The sequence below is a fragment of the Anarhichas minor genome, unplaced genomic scaffold (assembly GCF_050575085.1).
Source record: "Anarhichas minor isolate MPS153535 unplaced genomic scaffold, ASM5057508v1 ptg000017l, whole genome shotgun sequence".
Classification (NCBI taxonomy): Eukaryota; Metazoa; Chordata; class Actinopteri; order Perciformes; family Anarhichadidae; genus Anarhichas; species Anarhichas minor.
Genome location: NW_027466463.1, coordinates 19,863,110 through 19,883,702, shown reverse-complemented (window position 1 = coordinate 19,883,702; position 20,593 = coordinate 19,863,110). Strand labels below are relative to the sequence as shown.

General features: G+C 41.5%; 4 protein-coding genes across 5 annotated transcripts; all 4 read left to right on the top strand.

Annotated features, from left to right (window-relative positions):
* The first annotated feature begins 366 nt into the window (after window positions 1-366).
* Window positions 367-3,667, top strand: hoxb6b (homeobox B6b). The gene is made up of 3 exons (XM_076094157.1): window positions 367-1,474; window positions 2,493-2,525; window positions 2,623-3,667. The coding sequence occupies exons 1-3, from the start codon at window positions 1,030-1,032 to the stop codon at window positions 2,880-2,882; spliced, it is 738 nt and encodes a 245-aa protein (XP_075950272.1). The 5' UTR covers window positions 367-1,029; the 3' UTR covers window positions 2,883-3,667.
* Window positions 3,668-3,800: 133 nt separating this feature from the next.
* hoxb5b (homeobox B5b) lies at window positions 3,801-5,688 on the top strand. Its single transcript, XM_076092927.1, has 2 exons — window positions 3,801-4,721; window positions 5,157-5,688. The coding sequence occupies exons 1-2, from the start codon at window positions 4,091-4,093 to the stop codon at window positions 5,402-5,404; spliced, it is 879 nt and encodes a 292-aa protein (XP_075949042.1). The 5' UTR covers window positions 3,801-4,090; the 3' UTR covers window positions 5,405-5,688.
* A 4,414-nt stretch (window positions 5,689-10,102) lies between these two features.
* LOC142951403 (homeobox protein Hox-B3-like) lies at window positions 10,103-17,122 on the top strand. Of its 2 annotated transcripts, XM_076092913.1 has the most exons (3): window positions 10,103-10,549; window positions 15,015-15,364; window positions 16,265-17,122. In XM_076092913.1, exons 2-3 carry the CDS (start codon window positions 15,109-15,111, stop codon window positions 16,834-16,836), a joined length of 828 nt encoding a protein of 275 aa, XP_075949028.1. In that variant the 5' UTR covers window positions 10,103-10,549; window positions 15,015-15,108; the 3' UTR covers window positions 16,837-17,122. The 2 variants fall into 2 exon arrangements, with proteins under 2 accessions (XP_075949028.1, XP_075949027.1); XM_076092912.1 differs by lacking the exon at window positions 10,103-10,549 and having other exon boundaries at window positions 14,709-15,364.
* Window positions 17,123-18,009: 887 nt separating this feature from the next.
* Window positions 18,010-19,701, top strand: hoxb1b (homeobox B1b). Its single transcript, XM_076093158.1, has 2 exons — window positions 18,010-18,772; window positions 19,044-19,701. Exons 1-2 carry the CDS (start codon window positions 18,214-18,216, stop codon window positions 19,352-19,354), a joined length of 870 nt encoding a protein of 289 aa, XP_075949273.1. The 5' UTR covers window positions 18,010-18,213; the 3' UTR covers window positions 19,355-19,701.
* The last annotated feature ends 892 nt before the right edge of the window (window positions 19,702-20,593 follow it).

Here is a 20,593-nt window from a genome sequence, read left to right as displayed (position 1 = left end):
GAATCCAGACTTATCTCACACATTTATATACTCACAAAGTTTGTTTTTGTTTTTAAATGACGAACTAGTGTCCACTTGATCATGATGGGTGAAGATGACGACGATGATGAAGGTGATGATCGGTGTGGAGGCGCGTGTCCTCCCTCGTGCCCTCTGCACGTCTTCGTGGATCTCAGTCACAGTTGGCGTTGAACCTTTTCAAAGAGTATTATTGAATGTATTATTGAGGATCGATTTGGATGAATTGATATTCATTATTAGGATGTCTGGCAGCTGCCTTGAGAATACAGTGTTTTATAATGTGTTTATTAGTTATTCAATTATTTAACCGGAAGTGAAGGTTAGAGGACGAGGAGGAGAGATAGGGAGCCAGTAATTTGTGCGTAATGGAAATAATGCGCAAAGTGTTTGGCATTTCATTGCAATGCTTTTTTCTTTTTGCAAGGTGTGTGTGTGTGCGTGTTTGTGCGTGTGTGTGCGTGTGTGCATGTGCATGTGCGTGCATGTGTGTGCGCGCGCGCGCGTGAAAGAGAGAGAGAGGGAGCGGGGGAGGATTGTGCACGCGTGCCTGTTTATGACGGAGGGGGAGAAGTCCGTCTGCTTTATTGGACCGTATTTGCATAAAACGAAAAGTTATGACGCGAACAGTTGCTCTGTATGTAGCATGTTGTTGTTGTTGTTGTTTGTTTTCAGTGGATTTGTATTCCTGCGAGTCACAGCGTCTCTGTGTGTGCGCGCAACCGCGTGAGCGTGCGTAAAGACCGACAGGCTCGAGCGCTTCATTTCGATTCACCGGGGACCCCCGCGCGCAACAAGAGCCCCCCATGGGTGCAATAGTGCAAGCACAGACGGCGGTGATTGGCCAGAGGTTGATCAGATGGTACACTTCCCCTCTGTGTTCAGTGGCACCTCGCAACCCCCCCTTTCAGCAAAAACCAAATCTCGGATAAAGTAATGGCAAAACCACTTGGACTATAAAAGACAACAAATCATATTCCTCCGGAGTATATACACCCCGTTGTCCACCCAATGAGTTCCTATTTTGTAAACTCAACTTTTCCCGTGTCTCTACCGGGAGGACAGGACTCTCTCCTGGGTCAGATACCGTTATATTCCTCCGGATACACCGATCCGTTAAGACACTACTCCAACGCGGCCACATATGGAGCGGCCAACATGCAGGACAAGGTTTACCCGGCGTCCTACTACCAGCAGACGAGCGCGGCGGCCGCAGCCATCTACGGCAGGGCCGGCGGCGGAGCGCCCTGCGACTACAACCCGGTCGGGACTTTCTACAAGGACGTGGAGGGCTCGTGCGCCTTCTCGAGCCGCGACGACCAGCCGCTGTTTGTCACCCAGGAGCACCGCAAATCGGAGTGCCCGGAGCAGCCTGTCAGCATGGGCAGCAGCATTGACGACAAGTCCTCCACTCTCATCTACCCGTGGATGCAGCGGATGAACGCCTGCTCCGCCGGTGAGTAACAAACGTTTTCACTCTGTTGTGTTGTCACGCTGCCTGGAGGTAAAAGAGATCATGTCCGCGTGATGAAGTGAGGCATCCTGAGCCGCGCGGCGGAGTTGCCTGTCAGCTGCGGAGAGAGCGCGACACTCACACACTTAACATCGAATCATCTTAACGGTTAGAGACCGAAACATTCGAATAATTAACGCGATTACACCGCCGAAAGTTTGAGATTATTGTGATTACGCACGGATCTCCGTGCGCCTTCGGGGCTTTGGCTGCGACATCATCATCACCACATACATACACACGACCGCACGCGCACACAGGCGCACGCACGCACACAGAGACTTGGCCTACACCAACCCGAGCTCCAACTTAAAGCTCTTAGTATCACATGGCATCTTCGGAATGGTTCTTTTTATCAGTTTTAGAGGGACACTAAATATCGCAGAAACACATCCATTTCATAAAATGATAGTATATCTCAAGAAACTAGACGTCATGTGAGCTTTGTTCATTACTGTGCAGTGGGACTCTGACTGTACATCCTTACTGTAATGTTATAGAACAATATCCTGCTGTCATAAGAGAGGAAACGCACCATGAGGGCACTTTTACGCACCAAGCGTACACATACATCCTATTGCCTATATATTAATGACATAATTTAGGAATTTTTTTAATAATAAAATACATGTAAAAGTCAATAAAAACTCAGTGTAATGTGTGTCATGTGCATACTAAATATATATTATATGAAAATATTGGGATATTTTAGAATATATATATATATATATTTTTTTTTTTAAACGAATATTGATATTGAGTGCCATTTGCGTACCTATAGAAATAAGCTGTTACAGGAATATTATAGGACAACATTTACATACAATAAAGTACAGTTGATTACTATATCATAATCTACTACTTTATACACATTGAACTATTATATTTGAATGTTTTAAGATGTGATTTGGAGTTGAAATACACCAAACATCTGAATCCCCACTTTATTGTATTCTTTCAGACACACCACTACAGATTTCGAGTGCACTCTCAGGTAGATTTTTCCTCCTACACTTTCGACATTCACTCAAGACAAAACATTTAATTGTTAATTCATGAATTTAATTTATTTGTATTTGTCTTGTTTCCAGGTCCATTTGGTAACAGTGGCCGCAGGGGCCGACAGACCTACACCCGCTACCAGACCCTGGAGCTGGAGAAGGAGTTCCACTTCAACCGCTACCTGACCAGGAGGCGCCGGATAGAGATCTCGCACGCCCTCTGTCTCACGGAGAGACAGATCAAGATCTGGTTCCAGAACCGCAGGATGAAGTGGAAAAAGGAGAACAAGCTCCTCAATCCCTCAAAGACACCGGAGGAGGAGGAGGAACAGGCGGAGAAAAAGAGCTAAAAGGACACTGAAGGAAAGGCATGTGTGTGTGTGTTTGTGTGCACACTCCCAGAATAAAAATGATGTATTATTTCTTTGTAGATAAAGTGCTGCAAATCCCATGTTAGAGACGTGTAGAGTGATAGACTTTATTTCAGTATCTGCACGGTGATAATGTCTGCATTAGGTTAAAATCAGGTCCTCCTCTTGTTTGTCCTTGTGCTCGTGTCTTTATTTAGGGGACTATGCAAAATCCGCCAAAATGTAAATAATTGTTAGTGTTTAGTTTTTTTTTTTGACAATGTCGTTACCTCATTATCGTATAGGCCTACTTTGTGATTATGTTGTCCTCTTCCCTGTACATCTCGTGGTGTTAGTTGTTCTATAATAGTCTTAGGCTCGTTGTTTTTACAGCTGTGCCATCGACACTCACATCTGTACAGACTAGCAATGTTACATGTTATTTATTGTCGTTCACCTCGTGTTCAATGCACATCTGGATATTGTGTGCAATATTTTGTTTAGGAAATTGTACATAGAAATAAAGGCTTTTTGATGTATATTGGAAGATCTTGTGGCGTCATTTGTGCTCGAGGAAAAAAAGATGCTTATTATTATTATTATTATAAGTACTATTACTATTATTATTATAAGCTACTGAACTGCTTCTGAAGCAACAATAAACCTATAAAATAAGCTTAAACATTCACATAAAACTCAGCGTAACGATTAAAATAATTTCCAGTTTGACACTCCACGCGTCAAGCTGCCAACAGCGCGGCTGATACGTCTCTGTTATGTGTTACCTGAGCCTTTTGTGGCCTGTATTATCAGCGCAGTTACATAAAATGATGGATGGCTTCTGGGGGCCTGACAGCGCGTCCCCGGCAGAGCGCTACCACCTCTGTACGGAAGATGGCGCTCTCTGCCCACGCGGGCTCTCGGGGGCGCAGCGGGGAGGCACCATTGACTGGAGCCTAACGACCATTATTTCGTCATCATTTGTAACCATGGAGCATGAATTACCTCTTGAAGTCATCAGTGAGGATTTACGACTGGTCAACAAAGGCACGTGATTCCCGAACGCTCTCCCATATTTGGCCGCATACCTGGCAAAGTACAGTAGGGGCTTCATTGCTTATAATTCATGATTGCGTCCATAAATCGTGCAAGCACACAGGATTATAGCGACAAAGATCTACAAATCGAGGCTTTAAAAATCCAAGCAAATGAGCTCTTACTTTGTAAACTCGTTCTCAGGGCGCTATCCAAATGGCTCCGACTATCAGTTACTAAATTATGGGACTAACGGCGCTGTGAGCGGCTCCTTCAGAGACCCTGGCACCATGCACTCCGGGTCTTTCGGCTACAACTACAATGGCATGGACCTAACCGTGAACCGCGCCAACAACGGCGGCCACTTCGGGGCCGTGAGAGAGGATGCCCGGGGATTCGCGCCGGACGCCCGGTACAGACAGACACCCAACTGCTCGCTCGCGTCTCCAGATCCGGTGCCGCCGTCGTGCGCCACGGCCAGCCACGAGCCGCTGGAACTAAAAAGCCCCTCTCCTCCCTCTGACCGGAGCTCGACCTCGAGCGGCAACAATCTCAACAAAATCAACAACAACAGCAGCGGCGGCAACAGCGCGCATTTCACGGAGATAGAGGACGCCACCGTCGCCTCCGAGACCGAGGAGGGCGCACACGGCAGCGGCGGCTCCAGCTCGGCACCCCGGGCGCAGCAGCAGCAGCAGCAGCAGCACCACCAGGATCCCAATGCCACCTCCTCCACTCCCACATCAAATGATTGCCAGTCGCCACAAATATTCCCCTGGATGCGGAAACTGCACATAAACCATGGTATATTCACACCTCTAATAATATTTAGTTTGGACGGATGTCACGCTGGACGGTGTGTCATAAATCTGTCAAAGTGTTGCATGAGTGAGCAGCTCGGTGTGGATGGTGGGAAAAAGAGGGGGCAGTATTTGTAGACGTGGGTTCGGGTTAACATGCCGCTGGATGGCTCGTGGAGTTTGGATTTTTTTAATGTGTGCTGGCTGCTTTTTGTCGGCGGGAGCTTGAGCTGAGAAAGAACCGTGTGAGTGTTTGTTGTGTGTCGCATGCTTTCCTCCCTGCATCCTCTCGTGTTGTGACCCCCCACATCTGTGCATCCTCACGCTGCGGCCAAACATTTAAAAAAGTGTAGCAGTGCAAACCTCCTCTTGTTGTTATTGTTGTTGTTGTTCAGTGCAGTTGCTAATTATTTCTGGATTTTCTGTAAAAAAAATGTAGATATGACTGGACCTGATGGGAAAAGGGCCCGAACCGCGTACACCCGGTACCAGACGCTAGAGCTGGAGAAAGAGTTTCACTTCAATAGGTACCTAACCAGGCGGCGGAGGATAGAGATAGCCCACGCCCTGTGTCTCTCCGAAAGACAGATCAAAATCTGGTTTCAGAACCGCAGGATGAAGTGGAAGAAGGACAATAAGCTGAAAAGCATGAGTCTCGTGACAGGAGGCAGCGCCTTCCACAACTGAATAACTTTTTTTGGGGGGGGGAGGGAGAGTAAAAATAATAATAATAATTAAAGATAAAAATAATCAAAAAAAGTATCCATGAGTACTGTAAAGCTATTTGAAAGCGCAGCACCTTCCAGCATGCTATTGTGATAGAAAAATAAGTATTCTGTGGTCTTAAAAATGCCATTTTTAGTTCCCTGTTGTTGTACTATGATAGCTTAGATGTCTTATTTGGAAAACAAGATGTAAATATTATTGGGGGTATTAATTGTTCATGCTTTTTGCTCTCTCTCTCTCTCTCTCTCTCTCTCTCTCTCTCTCTCTCTCTCTCTCTCTCTCTCTATGTCTGTCTCTCTCTCTCTCTTCCTCTCTTGAAGGTGTTTAAACTTGAGCTCTTTATTGTGACTTCTTTGACGGTCTAACAGGAGTAAATTCATTGTACAGTTAAAAAACAAACGAAAAAAAAAACAAGTTTCCAAACCATATGCTGCTCTTCATTGAACGTAAACCGATTGTATCCCGGGGCCATTCAACGCGCTTTAGTGTAAGTTTTACTGCTATTTTTGATGGTTATCTTGTGGCCACATCCATAAAGTCCAAAAGCAAATGTGTAGCTTTAGGATATTTTGTGCAACTATTATTATTATTATTATTATTATTGTTTAGGATAATTATGAGCAATGCAAATGTGTTCGACCTGTCAATGTGATGAATTTTTAGTGCAAAGGGTTATTCTGTGGTTAGGCAGTGATGTGAGCTTTTTTCGCCAATAAGCTTTTTGTATTTGTAAGTGAACTCATAGCGCTTGAAAAAATAAAAGGTTTCTCTCAATCGCTTTGAACGTGTCTCGACTGTATTATCAATTAGAACAAACAGATCAAAGTCAGGTCTTTCTTTTTAAAGCAGCTGCTTCAGAATTAAAACTCACTAATGATTAACTTCACAATTATAAAAGTGTCACGTGAACAACACAGATTTTTGTTTTGGTCTCTTTGCAGCAGAGACAACGTGACAGAGAAAAACAAAACTTTTTCAAACTTACCTCCTCTGACTCTCCTGCAGCGAGACGCGTGTTTGCCATTTGGGAAATGTGTTGGTGATAAAATCCCCTCTAAAAAAGCCCAGAAAGAGTGCATGGCTTTAGCTTATAGGTATATAGGCCAGGCTGAAGTTGGTAAAAAAATCCCCCCTTACCAAAGATTGTATAGACCTATATTACTTACAGACTGAGAATAGTCACGTGAGGTCCATAAAGTTGGTTTTATGGTTTTGGGGAGTAGACAATGTACTATATAATTCACAACCTTGAATGAAAGTGACGGCTTAACTGCATGGATGGGACTGGAAAGGCTGGACTGGAGAAGGAAGTGATGTCCACTTATATTTAGTTAGTTTAAGCTTCTGGGAAGAGCTGAAAAAAAATGTTTCTACTAAAAAAATCTTGTGGCTGCAAGAATTTTATTTCAAATTATATTTTTTTATGTGGTTCTCATTTTAAAAAAAAATTCAGTTTACACTCCTACAATTTGAGATAAAAGCCAGATATTCTTCCACATCTCTACCCGCAGAAAACTCTTATTTCACACTTTGAATGTTTTGCTAAGATTTGAATCCACAAACTCCTGTTTGGAACAAAATATACATTTAAAGGCCTCTAATTCTGCTCAGCAACTTCCTCGTATAAGAAAAACACACAAAGTGCTTTAATTTGCAAAAATGTTTTGGTAAAAAAAAAATAATAATAATAATCTCATCATTCGACTTTAAATCTAAACTCAAGGCTTTTTATGCAGCTGACATGCAACGAACTTGAGCGAGGTCCTGGAGTGATTTATCCCGGTCTGTCAAGTCACCGAGCGGCCAAAGGTGAAGTCTCGGACAAGCCTGAGCCGGACGGCCGCCTCCACTGATTTAACATAAAGAAATCTCCGGGCTACGGGTGGCCTTATATGCATTTGTCTAATAAAACATAATGATATTATCTCCAGGAAACTAAAGGCTAAATTTTCCAAATCTTTTCAAACTCATTTCAGGTAAAAAAAGAAAGAAAGAAAAAGATAAAGTTAAAACCAGTGGTGGGCTATATGGGTCCCAGACATTTTCCACATATTCATAACTATTAAGTGGCAATTTAACCAGCGTAATGAGTATTGCATATTGATAGGGGTAATCTGTACCCGGATCTCATGCATAATTCATGGCGTTGGGGATCATCGCTGGGTCAGGAGACGATTTGACTGCAGCCGCAGATGCGTCAGGAGGAGGAAGCGCTGCTGCTGCCAGACTGCACTGTCACGATGGAGAGAAAAAAACACATCTCAGTGTTTTGCATGTGAGATAAGAATAAAATATATTCCAAAATCTCCATTCTGTAGTTTTGGTGGAAAAAGAACCACTGCAAACACGGTGCGTATTTGACAGATTTGTTTCTTTTTTTTGTCTCCTCTGCTTTTGCAATACGATTAGTTTAGTATTTTTAAAGTGTGCAGAGTGCGAGATGTACAGCGAAGAATAAGCCACCACAAACACTAATTTAACCACATATTGGTTATAAATTTAACATAAAATCTATTTGAACTCTGTTTCCTGATGCAGATTCAGTTTCAACGCAATTAATGCAAATACTAAAGCGCCAAATCCGCTTTAAAATGTATGTGCATTTTAGAATTATAAAGGTAAAATGACTTAATGTGAATAACCGTTTTAAATCCACCACCTCTCACGTGGAATCTAACGCATTCATTTAATCACAATGATGGGAAACATGAAACAAATATCACCTTTTCTTTCTTTTTATGTTAGGCCAGTTTATCGTGACATGGATGTTGAACATCTGGCAGGATTTGTGTGAGAGTGTGTGTGCGTGTGTGTGTGTGTGTGTGTGTGTGTGTGTGTGTGTGTGTGTGTGTGTGCGTGTGTGTGTGCGTGTGTGTGTGTGTGTGTGTGTGTGTGTGTGTGTGTGTGTGTGTGTGTGTGTGTGTGGTGCAGATGTTCTGCCAGCAGAGGGCGCCTCAGACCGACCCGGGCTGATGATGGATGTGTTTTGCTCTCCTTCCCTCTTGCTCTGGCGTGATCACGTGCAGCTTCCAGAGAGAAACCAGTGTCGCTCTGAGCGTGTTTATTAGTTATCTCTTAAAGGTTTGTTCAGCTGAGTGGGAGGAATAAACCTTTTTAATGCTGGACACTTTAAACTGACAGTGAAACTCTCTTTGGACGATCAAGTTGTTGAGGCTGATGATCACAAAGAATTTCTTCTCACTTTATTATTCTGGAAAGCAGCTGAGTGTACTTGCTGTATTGCAATTTTGAGCTAGTAGTACTTAAGTGTTTCCATTTTTATACTTTTTATTCAGCCTGTTACTTTCAGATCAATGTTATTTACACAAGAAAGAGGATAAAGCTTATAAAACATTAACGTTTAAAGAGGAAACCAGTGGTTCTAAACCTTTTTGGCTTGTGAGAGGAGCAGAGAGTGCATATGTCGTTAGTGGTTCCACCAAAGAGACGTTTTCCTTCTGAACTTCTCTCAGATTGTTTCATTTAAATAAACGTTTGAGGCCCAAAGAGGAAAACGTATTCAATATTTCACAAAAACAGCAAAAGATCAGAGAAAAGACTAGAAAATAAAGCCAATGTGAGTCAGAACTTACTTTCTACTTCTTCTCTTTCCCATTCATCGTCTCATGACCCCTCAGATTTATCTGGTGACCCTTTCGAGGGCCCGACCCCCTAGGTTGGGAACCACTGGACTACACTGGCTTCATATAAAGCTCCACCTGAGCAGCTAACAGTAAAATAACAACATTAAGATGTCACTCATACATTTTTCTGCAGAACAATCGGATACTTTTACTTTTGATACTTGATTATTATTTTAACTTGATTTTGAAGTATTTTACTTGTAATTTAGTATTTTTACATTGTGGTATTTGTACTTTTGCTTGAGTACTTCTTCCACTAATGTGGAAACTTGGTTTATATGACCAAAATATTTAAGGTTATACATGTAAAATATCTGTTAAAGTGTTTTTTAGTTCTACTTTCAATAAATTACTTTATTAATGGTTAATTAATCATTAACTAATGCTTTATAGATTCGTTGTAAGCCATCTATAATAACAACTCTTGGTTTGAAAGGTTACAACTTCAGATTTGGTAAATTAATCCTCTTTATTAATGATTTATTAACATTTATAATTACACACTTGCTTAATTAAACCCCTTTATTAATAACTTATCAACATCTGGATTATTAGAGAGTAATGAACGCACAGTATTTATAAATGGATTAACAACATTTTAACAGCATTAATACCAAACAGGAAGGGATGAACACCAGCCAAGTGTATTTTTCACAACCTGGCAACCCAAAACATATGTATGTTTATAACAGATCTAAATGTTTTTTTTACCATTTATAAAGCTGTTAATAGTAAGTTATAATATTTTATAAGAGGGGTTAATAGAAAAATACCGTTTAAAGATCACGTCTAAAAAGTAAAAGCTCTGCATTCCTTAATGTGAGTGCATTGTTTTAAATATGTGGACATTATTCATTAGATGCTTCACAGCTTCAGGAGGCTGCAGCTTCTGTCCTCGTGCAAGCAGAGGCTGACCACCTGTCATCTACATATACCCTGTAGATCCGAATTTGTGTAAATATCGCAGCAGCCACAAATTCGCGTCTTGGGGAGTATTTAGGTGATGACACTTCACCTCGAGGGGAAGAACAACGTTCATCTTAAGACGAGAAATACTCATCGCTCTCTGTGTGTCCGTGAATGCATATTTTATGGCGAATAATGCCACATGTTTGATGTTTTCTGGGGCTGGTAATATGTGTAAAATGCTGTTTTTGTAATAGCAGTTCTGCTTGGAGTTTTTACGCACAGAGCTGCAGGCCCTCACTGTTCTGAGTGTTTTTCCCTTTTCTCTCTTTTAGCTGCACATTGCTGGAGAATATGACATCTGTGAAAGTTGCAGACAGGCCCTTCAATGAGGGGCATTGTTCGGCACGTCGTTTATCTTCTTTTCACTGCCTGTATGTTCGAGGAGGAGTTTTAGTTTGCAGGGAAATGTGAGGAGGACCTCAGCAAACAGCTCCAACAGGCTGCCAACAGACTGGACGCAGTGCTGATGAGAAGATGAGGCCCAAAGCGAAAAGTAAGTTCACTAAAGATGTTTGTTACTGTGTCGAACAAGTGAAGGGAAGTATAACAATTACTATAATTATTATACGTTTATTCACCAGCTTACACTTACAGCAGTTGACAAATTCATTAATAATCACTTATAGCTGCTGATAACTATATGCCAGTATGTTATAAACCATTTATTAAATGTGTATAAACTGCTTTTAAATGCTAAATAAAGTCATGTTTTGAGGCAATAATCATATGCATCACACTTTACTGTAAGCATTTATAAAATGTAAACAAAATGGTTAATAAATGGTTTATGACACACTGTAATGTTGTTGTAAACATATATAATGACAGTTTTAAGTATTTATTAATGGACAAACTTTTCTTATTACAACTGTGCTTTACTATATTATCATTAATGATACGTTTATACACCAGCTTACACTTACAGCAGTTGACAAATGCATTAATAAACACATATAGCTGCTGATAACTATATATCACAGTGTCTTATTAAGCATTTATTAAAAGTGTATGAACTGCTTATAATTGCTAAGTGTTGAGGCAATAATCATGTAGGCATCACACTTTACTGGAGGCATTTATAAGATGTAAACAAACGGTTAATAAGTGGTTTATAACACACTAAAATGTGGTTATGAACAGATAATGACAGTTTAAGTGTTTATTAATGGCCAGTATTTGTCAGTAATTATAACTTATCCTAACTGTGCTTTACTGTATTATCATTAATCATATCTTAATGCACATGCTTTCACTTACAGCAGTTGACAAATTAATGAATACACCATACACATTACAGAGTGTTATAAAGCATTTATTAAGTGTTTATATATTGCTTATACATGATAAATAAAATAAAGTGTTAGTGGCCTGATCTGGTGATTTAAAGCTCCTGCTTGAATATTTTCTCTGATGTGACAAAGAAGAACAACTTTATTTTAATTCTCTTGGGGAAATTAGCTGAAAACAGGTACTTTGCTTTTTTTTTAGTAAAAGCGTATTTTCAAACTGTATTTTAATCATATCTATTTATGTTTTAATTTACGTTATTGCTTAAGCTGGCTGCGGGAAGTTGATTCAACTGTATTTGAATTAATTCAGAGCCATCAATCCTTTTCTGGTGGACATGTGGGTCCTGCAGCTAATTGACAAGAGAGGTTTGTCAGCATGCAGACTGAATGGATGGGTGGTGGAGGTGGTGGGTGTGTGTGTGTGTGGGGGGGAGGGGGGTACATGTCCATCACAGATCAGACAGGCAGCCTGAAGAGTGTGGAGCTCGCCGTGGTGATGAAGATGGGACGTTAAGTGCAGCTCAGGGATTGTTGTCACATCTGAATAATAACTGTCAGCCACGCAGGCCACAGGGATCAAACATGAATTTATATTTATACTGTACACAGACTCATCATGTCGTCTTCCTCCTCTTCATCGCTGGCTGCCTCGTATATCACAGGACCATTTAGACTTTTTTAAGACAGCGCACTCATTGCTGATTTTCTTTGTATTCTTATGGCTCTTTTTATAGCTCTGTATCGGCTATCAGAGAGATTTATGGCACAGACGCAGAGGTGGAAGAGGTATCCAGATCCTTTACTTCAGTAAAAGTACAGATACAAAAGTCTAAAAGTACTCCATTACAAGTAAAAGTGCTGAATTCAAAATGATACAGAAGCATAACTACAGTTATGCAGAATTATATTCTGTTTTTATCAGGACAACGAACAGATTTTAATGTTGTAGTTCCTCAATGTTTAACCACATTGAAATACTTTCTATACTACTAGTGGAGTAAAAAGTACAATATTTCCTTATGAATTGTAATGGAGTAGAAGTACAAAGTAGCAGAGAAGGAAAATACTCAAGTAAAGTAGAAATATGTCAGAGTTATTCTAAAGTAATACTTTCTTTCTACCAATACATCTAAGCTAAGTTGCCTTTAAGGGACACCAGTTGTGTAGTTGTGCAGTGATTGGGATGGACACAATATTAGAAACACCTCTCTTTATAACCCAATACAATTCAACAGCTTCCCTAAAGATGTTTGACAAAAAGGAAATTCCCAGAGCTTTCAGCCCCTTCTCATGGTCTTCATCAGCAGTAGGGAGTTAGCTCAGTTGTCATTGCTGTTTACTGCAATGATAATCGTGGAAGCTACACATATAAAACCCAAAAGGATGTGGCTGAAAGCTCCTGAAAAATGTCCAGTCAGTGGACAATTTAATACAAGAGCTCTTCATTGGACTGCAGTATAGTTTCAGCCATGTGTACCTAATAAACTGGCAACTGCACAAACGTTTAAGACATTTTACTCAACTTTTGTCGTTCCTCACTCTGCAGCCATGAAACAAGAAGCTCATGTAAAAGCTCTTCTTTTTTGGATCTCTATTCACGTTTTCTGGGCGACGGCGGCTCAGAGATCAAAGGTGGCCATTTGCATTAATTAACGCCACTCAGTTAAATATTACCTTTCAGAGCCAATCAAAGCGATCGAGCCAAAACATGAGGATGAGACATCAAAGCGCCGCCAATCGATGCACCGCAGCAGCCTGATGGTCACCGTGTAACCGAACCGAGGCCTCATTATAAAACTTCGTAATGGACGCTGCTGCTGACCGCTGTCTGTCTCCCCTTTTAGTGCTTTAAAACGACTCACTCATTTAAATTAGAAAATTAAAAAAATCTAATTAGACGTAATGCACTTTGTGTGTGAGAGTAAAAAACAACAACAACTCTAAATACTCTTCTTTTCTGGAGTAATGTATGGCCCTCTGCTGGCACAGGTCCTAAAGGGGATGTTTGAACAGAAACGCTTGTGTGTTCATATGATGTAAAAATACAAGTTAAAAACTCGTATTTTTGGGGTTATTTTACTGCATGTCAATGATGGAGGGAGACTCTTCTTAACAGACCATTTTCATCTCAAAATCCACTTAAAATGGGCTAAAATATTCAGCTTTTTCCTGCCTCTCTTGGGTCTTTTCATGCTGCTCTAATTGCCATAAAGATGTAGAGGTAGACATTAAGCCACACACACACACACACACACACACAGAGAGAGACACACACACGTATATATATATATATATATATATATATATATATATATATATATAGGGCTATTTCCCTATTTCCGTATATGAAACTGCTTGCATGATCAGCAGAAAGGCTTACCCCCCATACACACACTTTCACACACACACACACACACACACACACACACACACACACACACACACACACACACACACACACACACACACAGGCTGACATTGTGCGCCATGCAGGGCGGTGTGAGCTGCAGAAACACTGTCCACTCTGCTTCACCCCACTGGCACGCGAAGCCACATCATCATCTAAAGCGAGAGACGCTTCTTTCTCTGCAGGGATTTTATTCTAATCTGGAGGCTTTTTTTTTTTAAACAAAAACTAAAAAGAAAAAAAAAGAAAGAACGAAGGTGAGAGGAAGCCGGTGTGTATTTGTTTGCGCGCGCGGATCGTTTCAGTGCGGGGGATGAATGTAGGTTGTGGAAGGTAAGGCAGCCGCGGACTGGGTTATGTGTCTTTATGATTTACGAGCCTGACTCCAGCCGCGGTTCAACCAGAGTTCATAAAGCTGCATGCCTCCAGACGTTATTCTCTCTCACTGCGTCTCTCTTCGCCCTTAAAAAACAACTGCTGCTTAATAATTCTGTTCTGTTGGATTCAATTTAATTAAGATGTGTTTTTTTTCTTCTTCTTCTTCTTTAAATCGCGTTTCAATTCAGGGAAGAAGCAGAAAAAAACAGCTGCAGCGCACAATGGACTTCTGTTTTATTCTGTGTTTGATGGAGATGGATGACTTTTTTAGCAGATTGTGTTATAACATTTAATTTTTTTCCCTCCTTGAAAATGTTGCAGACAGCAGCATCCATTAACTGACAAAAGGCAGTTATTTATGAACAGTCACGGGCCCTAATGTAGCACATTAATGTGATTTCAGTAAACACACAACAAAAAGACAAAGTATTTACTTTTATAATTATATTTAATGTATTTTCTATTTATGGGCCTATTTGTGTTTGTGCAATTAGTGCTACTGTTTGCCATTTGTTTTATTGCTATTATTATTAATATCTCATTCTTTTTTAAAGACAAACAAAAGTCCTATAATAAAACCTCTTTCATAATCACTTTTGTTTGTTTTAGCTGCTTTACCATACAATGAAAAAGACAATGAGCCTCGTTGTAGGACAGTGAGGTCAACACTTATTGTTAAATTATTTTATTTCTGCACATATTTTACAAGATCCTCTGTTTTGGTGTTTTTTTCAGAGGGTTTATTTCCACCAAACTCTCATGTTCCCGTTGCCTCTCGGGCCATGGAGAGGCTCGCTATTCATGTCAGCATACTATTGAGTTGATAAGATGGATCATGTGGTCTCCTCCCTGATTCTGTCTCTTTTTTTCCTGGATCCTCTCAGGCCAGAAGCTGCAGGGCTCTCTGGAAACCTGCCATGTGACATTTGGCTGCCAGCGCTCCGTCAGAAGGTCAAAGGGGGCCCCGGTGCACATTTAATGGAAATGCAGAAACCCGGTGCGACACAAAACACCCAGCAACAAGACTTCTTCTTCTTCGGCGAGGCTTTGGAGGATGTCGGCGGGTTCGGTAGCGCAGCTGCACGCCACCAATTGGTGCACGCGGAGACGTTTGAGCGCACGTTCCCCCGGAGGTCAAAACAGCAAAACACCAAGTTTCCTCCGAGCAAAAAGATTTTCCCCTGGATGAAAGAGTCCAGGCCCTCAAGTGAGAAACACGGCAGGAGAGTCGCAGGTCTGTATGACGTATGGAGGCGTTTTCAAATGAGGCCTTTTCATTCATGTCTCCTTTAACGAGCTCTTAATGGAGGAATGAGGTCATATTTCTCCTTTTCACGTTCAAACCGTAAGGTGGCTTTTAATGAAGCTATACAGTCAGGCAGCAGCAGGATGATAAACACACATTGGCTCATTTAGGCTCCCATCTTTTTATTTAGAATCATAATTACATTGAAAAAATTACATTTAATTACATGGCTTCAAAACAAATACAATAATATAAATGATTGGGACAATACACATGAAGTTAAAAGTGAACAGAAAGACTATTAGAGACTATTTTATTTTAGAGTAAAACATGAAAGTTTCCCTTCATTTAACTATTCATTATTTTAAGGCCTGATAATAATGTGTCCCTTTAAATCAAGTCTTTTGTTGTTGTTGTTTTTAAAATATATTATCCAAGTTTGTGTCAGAGGCCTGTTTACAATCTGTACCGTTAAATCTTCATCGAACAACCTCTTATTTACTCACAGAACTCACCACTTTAGAAAACCTAACAAACAGCTGAGTTCTTGGACGCCATTTTTTAAATGTGGTCACCTGCTCATACATCTCTCAATCTTTTGGAACACCAGAACCCTGATTTAAGTAAACCACTTTGTGTTCTTTTGGTTTCTGTCTTTTCCTCTCCTCTCTCACCATGTTGTGCTCTCAGTTTTATTTATCAATGTAACCTTTATTCATACAGGCAAGGTTAGCAGAGCGTTCTGCTCTCTTCACAACAACAGAGTCAATGAATAAAAGAGAAAACTGAGACTCAGCAGAGATATGACAATGATCATGAAGTCATAAATAAAAAACACACCTCCCCTCAACAACCTTCCTTTCCTTTCCTGACTGTTTGTCTCCACAGACTGCACCGTCAACGAGAAGAGTCCAAGCGCGACCCCGGCCTCCAAGAGGACGCGCACCGCGTACACGAGCGCGCAACTGGTGGAGCTGGAGAAGGAGTTCCACTTCAGCCGCTACCTGTGCAAACAGCGGCGCGTGGAGATGGCCAGCCTGCTCAACCTCCACGAGAGGCAGATCAAGATCTGGTTCCAGAACCGGAGGATGAAGCTGAAGAAGGACGAGAGAGTGCAGGGCCCCATCACCACCAACTCGTCCTCCTCACCCCCGTCCTCCCCCTCCGCCCCGGGCAGCCCCACTCTGTCGAGCCTGGGTTATGTCCATCTGGACGGGGATTTCCAGCCAGCCTCCCCTCCGCTCAAGTCCCAACAACACCAGTCCCAGCCGGCGTACCCGGCAGAATACTCCAAATATCCCGCTACTACCTTCACGCACGACCCGCAGTTTAACGTGCGGTACGACACGCACACCGCCTCACGCGCAACAGACCCAAACGTGGATCTTAACGGGTCATATTTCCCACAGAGCTGCACGCAGGACAGAATCATGCAGGCTCCAAAACTGACTCATCTGTAGCAGAAACACGTGAATTCCTCGAGTCTCCACAAAAATACCTCTCCCTTTAATGTATAGAAGAAGTCTTGTCTTGATGCATGTATTTATATTATTTATTTATTGGACTAATTCATCTAAATATTAGTCTGAGGTCTTATTTATTTGTATTTATACACATTTATTCGTTTTATATACATTGTTGTGCGTACTTTTACGCATGGGCCTCTTCTAAACATTGTTTCAGAGGCTTGTGTATCTCAGATTAAAATGTTCCATGCTTTTATTGCAGCTCCATAAATAAACGCAATTTGTTGAGATTTCACCAGACTATCCAGTAAATACTCCTCTAAGAACTAATACAAAAAGACCACCGCTAAAGCAGCTAAAACGTTGGAATAAATGGCAACTTTCCTTGTTTTTTATTTTGTTAAAGCTTAATTAGCACTTGAGGTCTATAACATAACATTAACTCTTATTTAATCACAGAGTCCTTAAGGAGTGAGTGTGGACGTGAGAGGTTTTTTTTGGGGAAGATATTACATTATAGTCGTTAAAAAGAAGCGAGGCTTATGGTTCTTCAATGCGTCTTTTGTTCTTTTTATGGGCGAAGTGGGCCACACAAGCTGCCAATCTGTAGAAAGAGGGCATGATGGATCACTGGATCCACTGCGCTGCTTTGGACTCAGAGTCTGTCAGGAGGACTCGTGATGTTGAGAGGCCGAAGAAATGTTTTTGGACCAAACTAGAAACATTTACAGAGAGCTTTTAAATGTAAAAGTTTAAGTTGAATAGTCGCGCAACAAAAAAATATATATCTCTCAGCTTAGGCAATACATTAAAAAAGGTTATGAAAAATTAGACTTTTTTTTATTGTATATTATTACTTGTGTATAACTTTACTGGCATTCATGTTTCGTTAAATAAATAATTTATCAGTCTATCTAGTGACTTTTGACATCTTCAAGACAAAAATAATATTTTCTAATCTTTAAGGCCAGTGTTATTATAACATGTATATAATACGAAATCCATATTATTATTATTATGTTAGATAGTGATTATTTTCACTGTTTGACATTTGGAGCTCTCGTAACACTGCAGTCTGAAACTGTGTCCTGATGTTTGTGTTCTTATCAGATGGATGAGCGAGTTTGATTGAAGCTCTTGTCATGTAAATGCGAGCCGTTTGATGGACGAGCCCGCAGACTTGACAGAGTGCTGCAGGTCCTTTGCCATTGGCGTTTAGCGGGTCACATGGTGTGTCAGGAAGGTGATATGAGGGTGGAAGGCAGTTTTACAGCTTTGACATACTACCTAGAAGGTTAGGGCAAAGAGAGCACCGATTAATGACTGCTCGGTCTTGATCACTTGTGAACAAACAAAAGGCCCAAGTCCAGGATGAACTCCTACCTAGACTACCCAGTGTGCAACCGGGGAGCAAATATTTTCAGTGCCAAGGCCGGATACCACAATTTGAACCATGGATACGTGTCGTCCAACTCGTGCGCAACAAGTGATAGTTACGCACCGGATGGGCGCTTAGTTGCCGCAACTCCTGCGCCACACCAGACCCCGAGTCTCCCTCTGCACCACCAGACACACGTCAACCTGGATCTACAGTTTGCGACACCGGGGAACTCCATGTACGGGTCACCGCTGGAGTACGGACATCACCAGTACGGCCTCGCGCCCGAGCAGGACCGGAGCTTCATTCACGCGCAGGTTTCACCCGTCGGATCAAACATGGCTCCCTACACCGGGGACAGCTGCGGGCCTGGAGCTGCAACAGGCAGCCAGTATCTACATTTTGGAAACGGGGATCAGAGGCAGCAAGAATATCCAGAGAGTGTTTACACGAGGTTACCGCTCCAAAGTAAGGAGAAGGATTTGGACCATGTGGAGGAAACTTCCAAAACATTCGACTGGATGAAAGTGAAGAGGAACCCACCTAAAACAGGTTTGTTCATCCTGAGACAGATTGACGAGAATTAAGTGATATTCAGAGAACCCACGAAACCTTTGACGCACAGTGCATAAACTGTGCGTAAAAGCACAATTCAGATGTTATAATGATGCACAAATTGATCTGAAAAATGTCTATTTGGCAACTAATGTTCTTCTATTCATTCTCATATGTTTCATTCACATCTAAACGCCATGCTTCAGCTCCATGACTTTCATGTGTTTTTCTCCATCATTCATTCATTCATCCATTTCTCTTTCCACAGCTGTCCTGTCGGAGTTCGGGATTCCCGGCCAGCACAACGTGATCCGCACCAACTTCACCACCAAGCAGCTCACCGAGCTGGAGAAAGAGTTCCACTTCAACAAGTACCTGACGCGGGCGAGGAGGGTGGAGGTCGCCGCCAGTCTGGAGCTCAACGAGACGCAGGTGAAGATCTGGTTTCAGAACCGCAGGATGAAGCAGAAGAAACGCGAGAAGTCGACCTGCGTTTTGGTCAAAGCTGCGGCACCTGTGGAGAAACTTGCCGACCCCGACAGCTCTCCAAAGGGAAAAGGGAAAGACTGTGAACCATGATGTGACTTTTGATTAAAAACAAACAAACAATAAGACTGTGGGCCTGAGCAGTTCTCCACTTCTCTCCTTCAGCTGCACACTTCCAGAAAAAAACTGTTCAAAATGCACGTGGACTTTGTGAAGTAAACAGGGTATGTTTGTGTCTGTTATGCACTCATAGTGCAATGATTAATGCTGTTCTAGTGTTTGTAACCTTCTTATCATGAGCCCATGCTATAGGTGTTTTGTGTTGGAGCACTGAGGTACTCAGTGTCACTGTTTGCACTATTTATTTACAGGGTATTTTCCAACAACCGTTTCGATTTTTAAGCTTAATAAAGTTTATAAAACATAAGGAAAGTGTTGTATTTGCTGTTTATGTAAAAATTAATGTTTCGACTGTAAAAAAAAAAAAAGCTCGTTAAGTTCCAATCAAACTTTTCATTTTGATACAGAATTTGAAGTATTTTCCTCCGATTGTTTTTTTTAAATATATGTAAATAATAAATTGTTCTAAATATGAATGTTTTTGAATCGCATCACAAACTTCTTCCATTAATAGTCTCGCCAATGTCCCCTTGCATAATGTGACAAGAGGCATCTTTCACACACACGGGGTGGTTCCCAGTGACCTTTTCACCTCCAAATACCTCCGGGGGCTCTAAACATGACAACAAACTGCAGGGAGCCAGGTCGCACCCGGGATTTGTTACCCAAATTCTGCTTGGACACAGCTGACACAGGTTGCAATGACATCCACTTGTATTTTACATAATTTGAGTGAGACATTTTTAATCAAACCACCACATTTTTTCCTTTTAAGATCAGAGGAAGTGAGTCGATGATTTAACATTTTAAGTGCTCATTGTGGCCGAGGATCAACGTTTTCCGGACCGGACCACCTGGTTTCATGTGATGGTGAAGGGGCAGCAGTTTCAATATTTGCACTGGGTGTTAGGTTTGCACACACAGTTTCTGCCCCAGCAGCACTGGCCTGTTGGTGCCCTTTTTTCCTAAAGCTGCGGTTCACACAGAGTTCAGGCTCGAATGAATGCAGAGTCAATCTGTCAAGACACCAGAGTGGCTCCGAGAACTCCACTCTTGGGCCTCTCATACTTGAGGTTTCTGCAGGTATTTCTGTGAGAGAGGTGCTGCACATTTTAACTGTAAACTAAACGATATGACTGGACTGTGAGGAAACACATCAGTGCTGAAAAAATGGACATTTATTCTTACAAAATGAATACAAATATGTATATT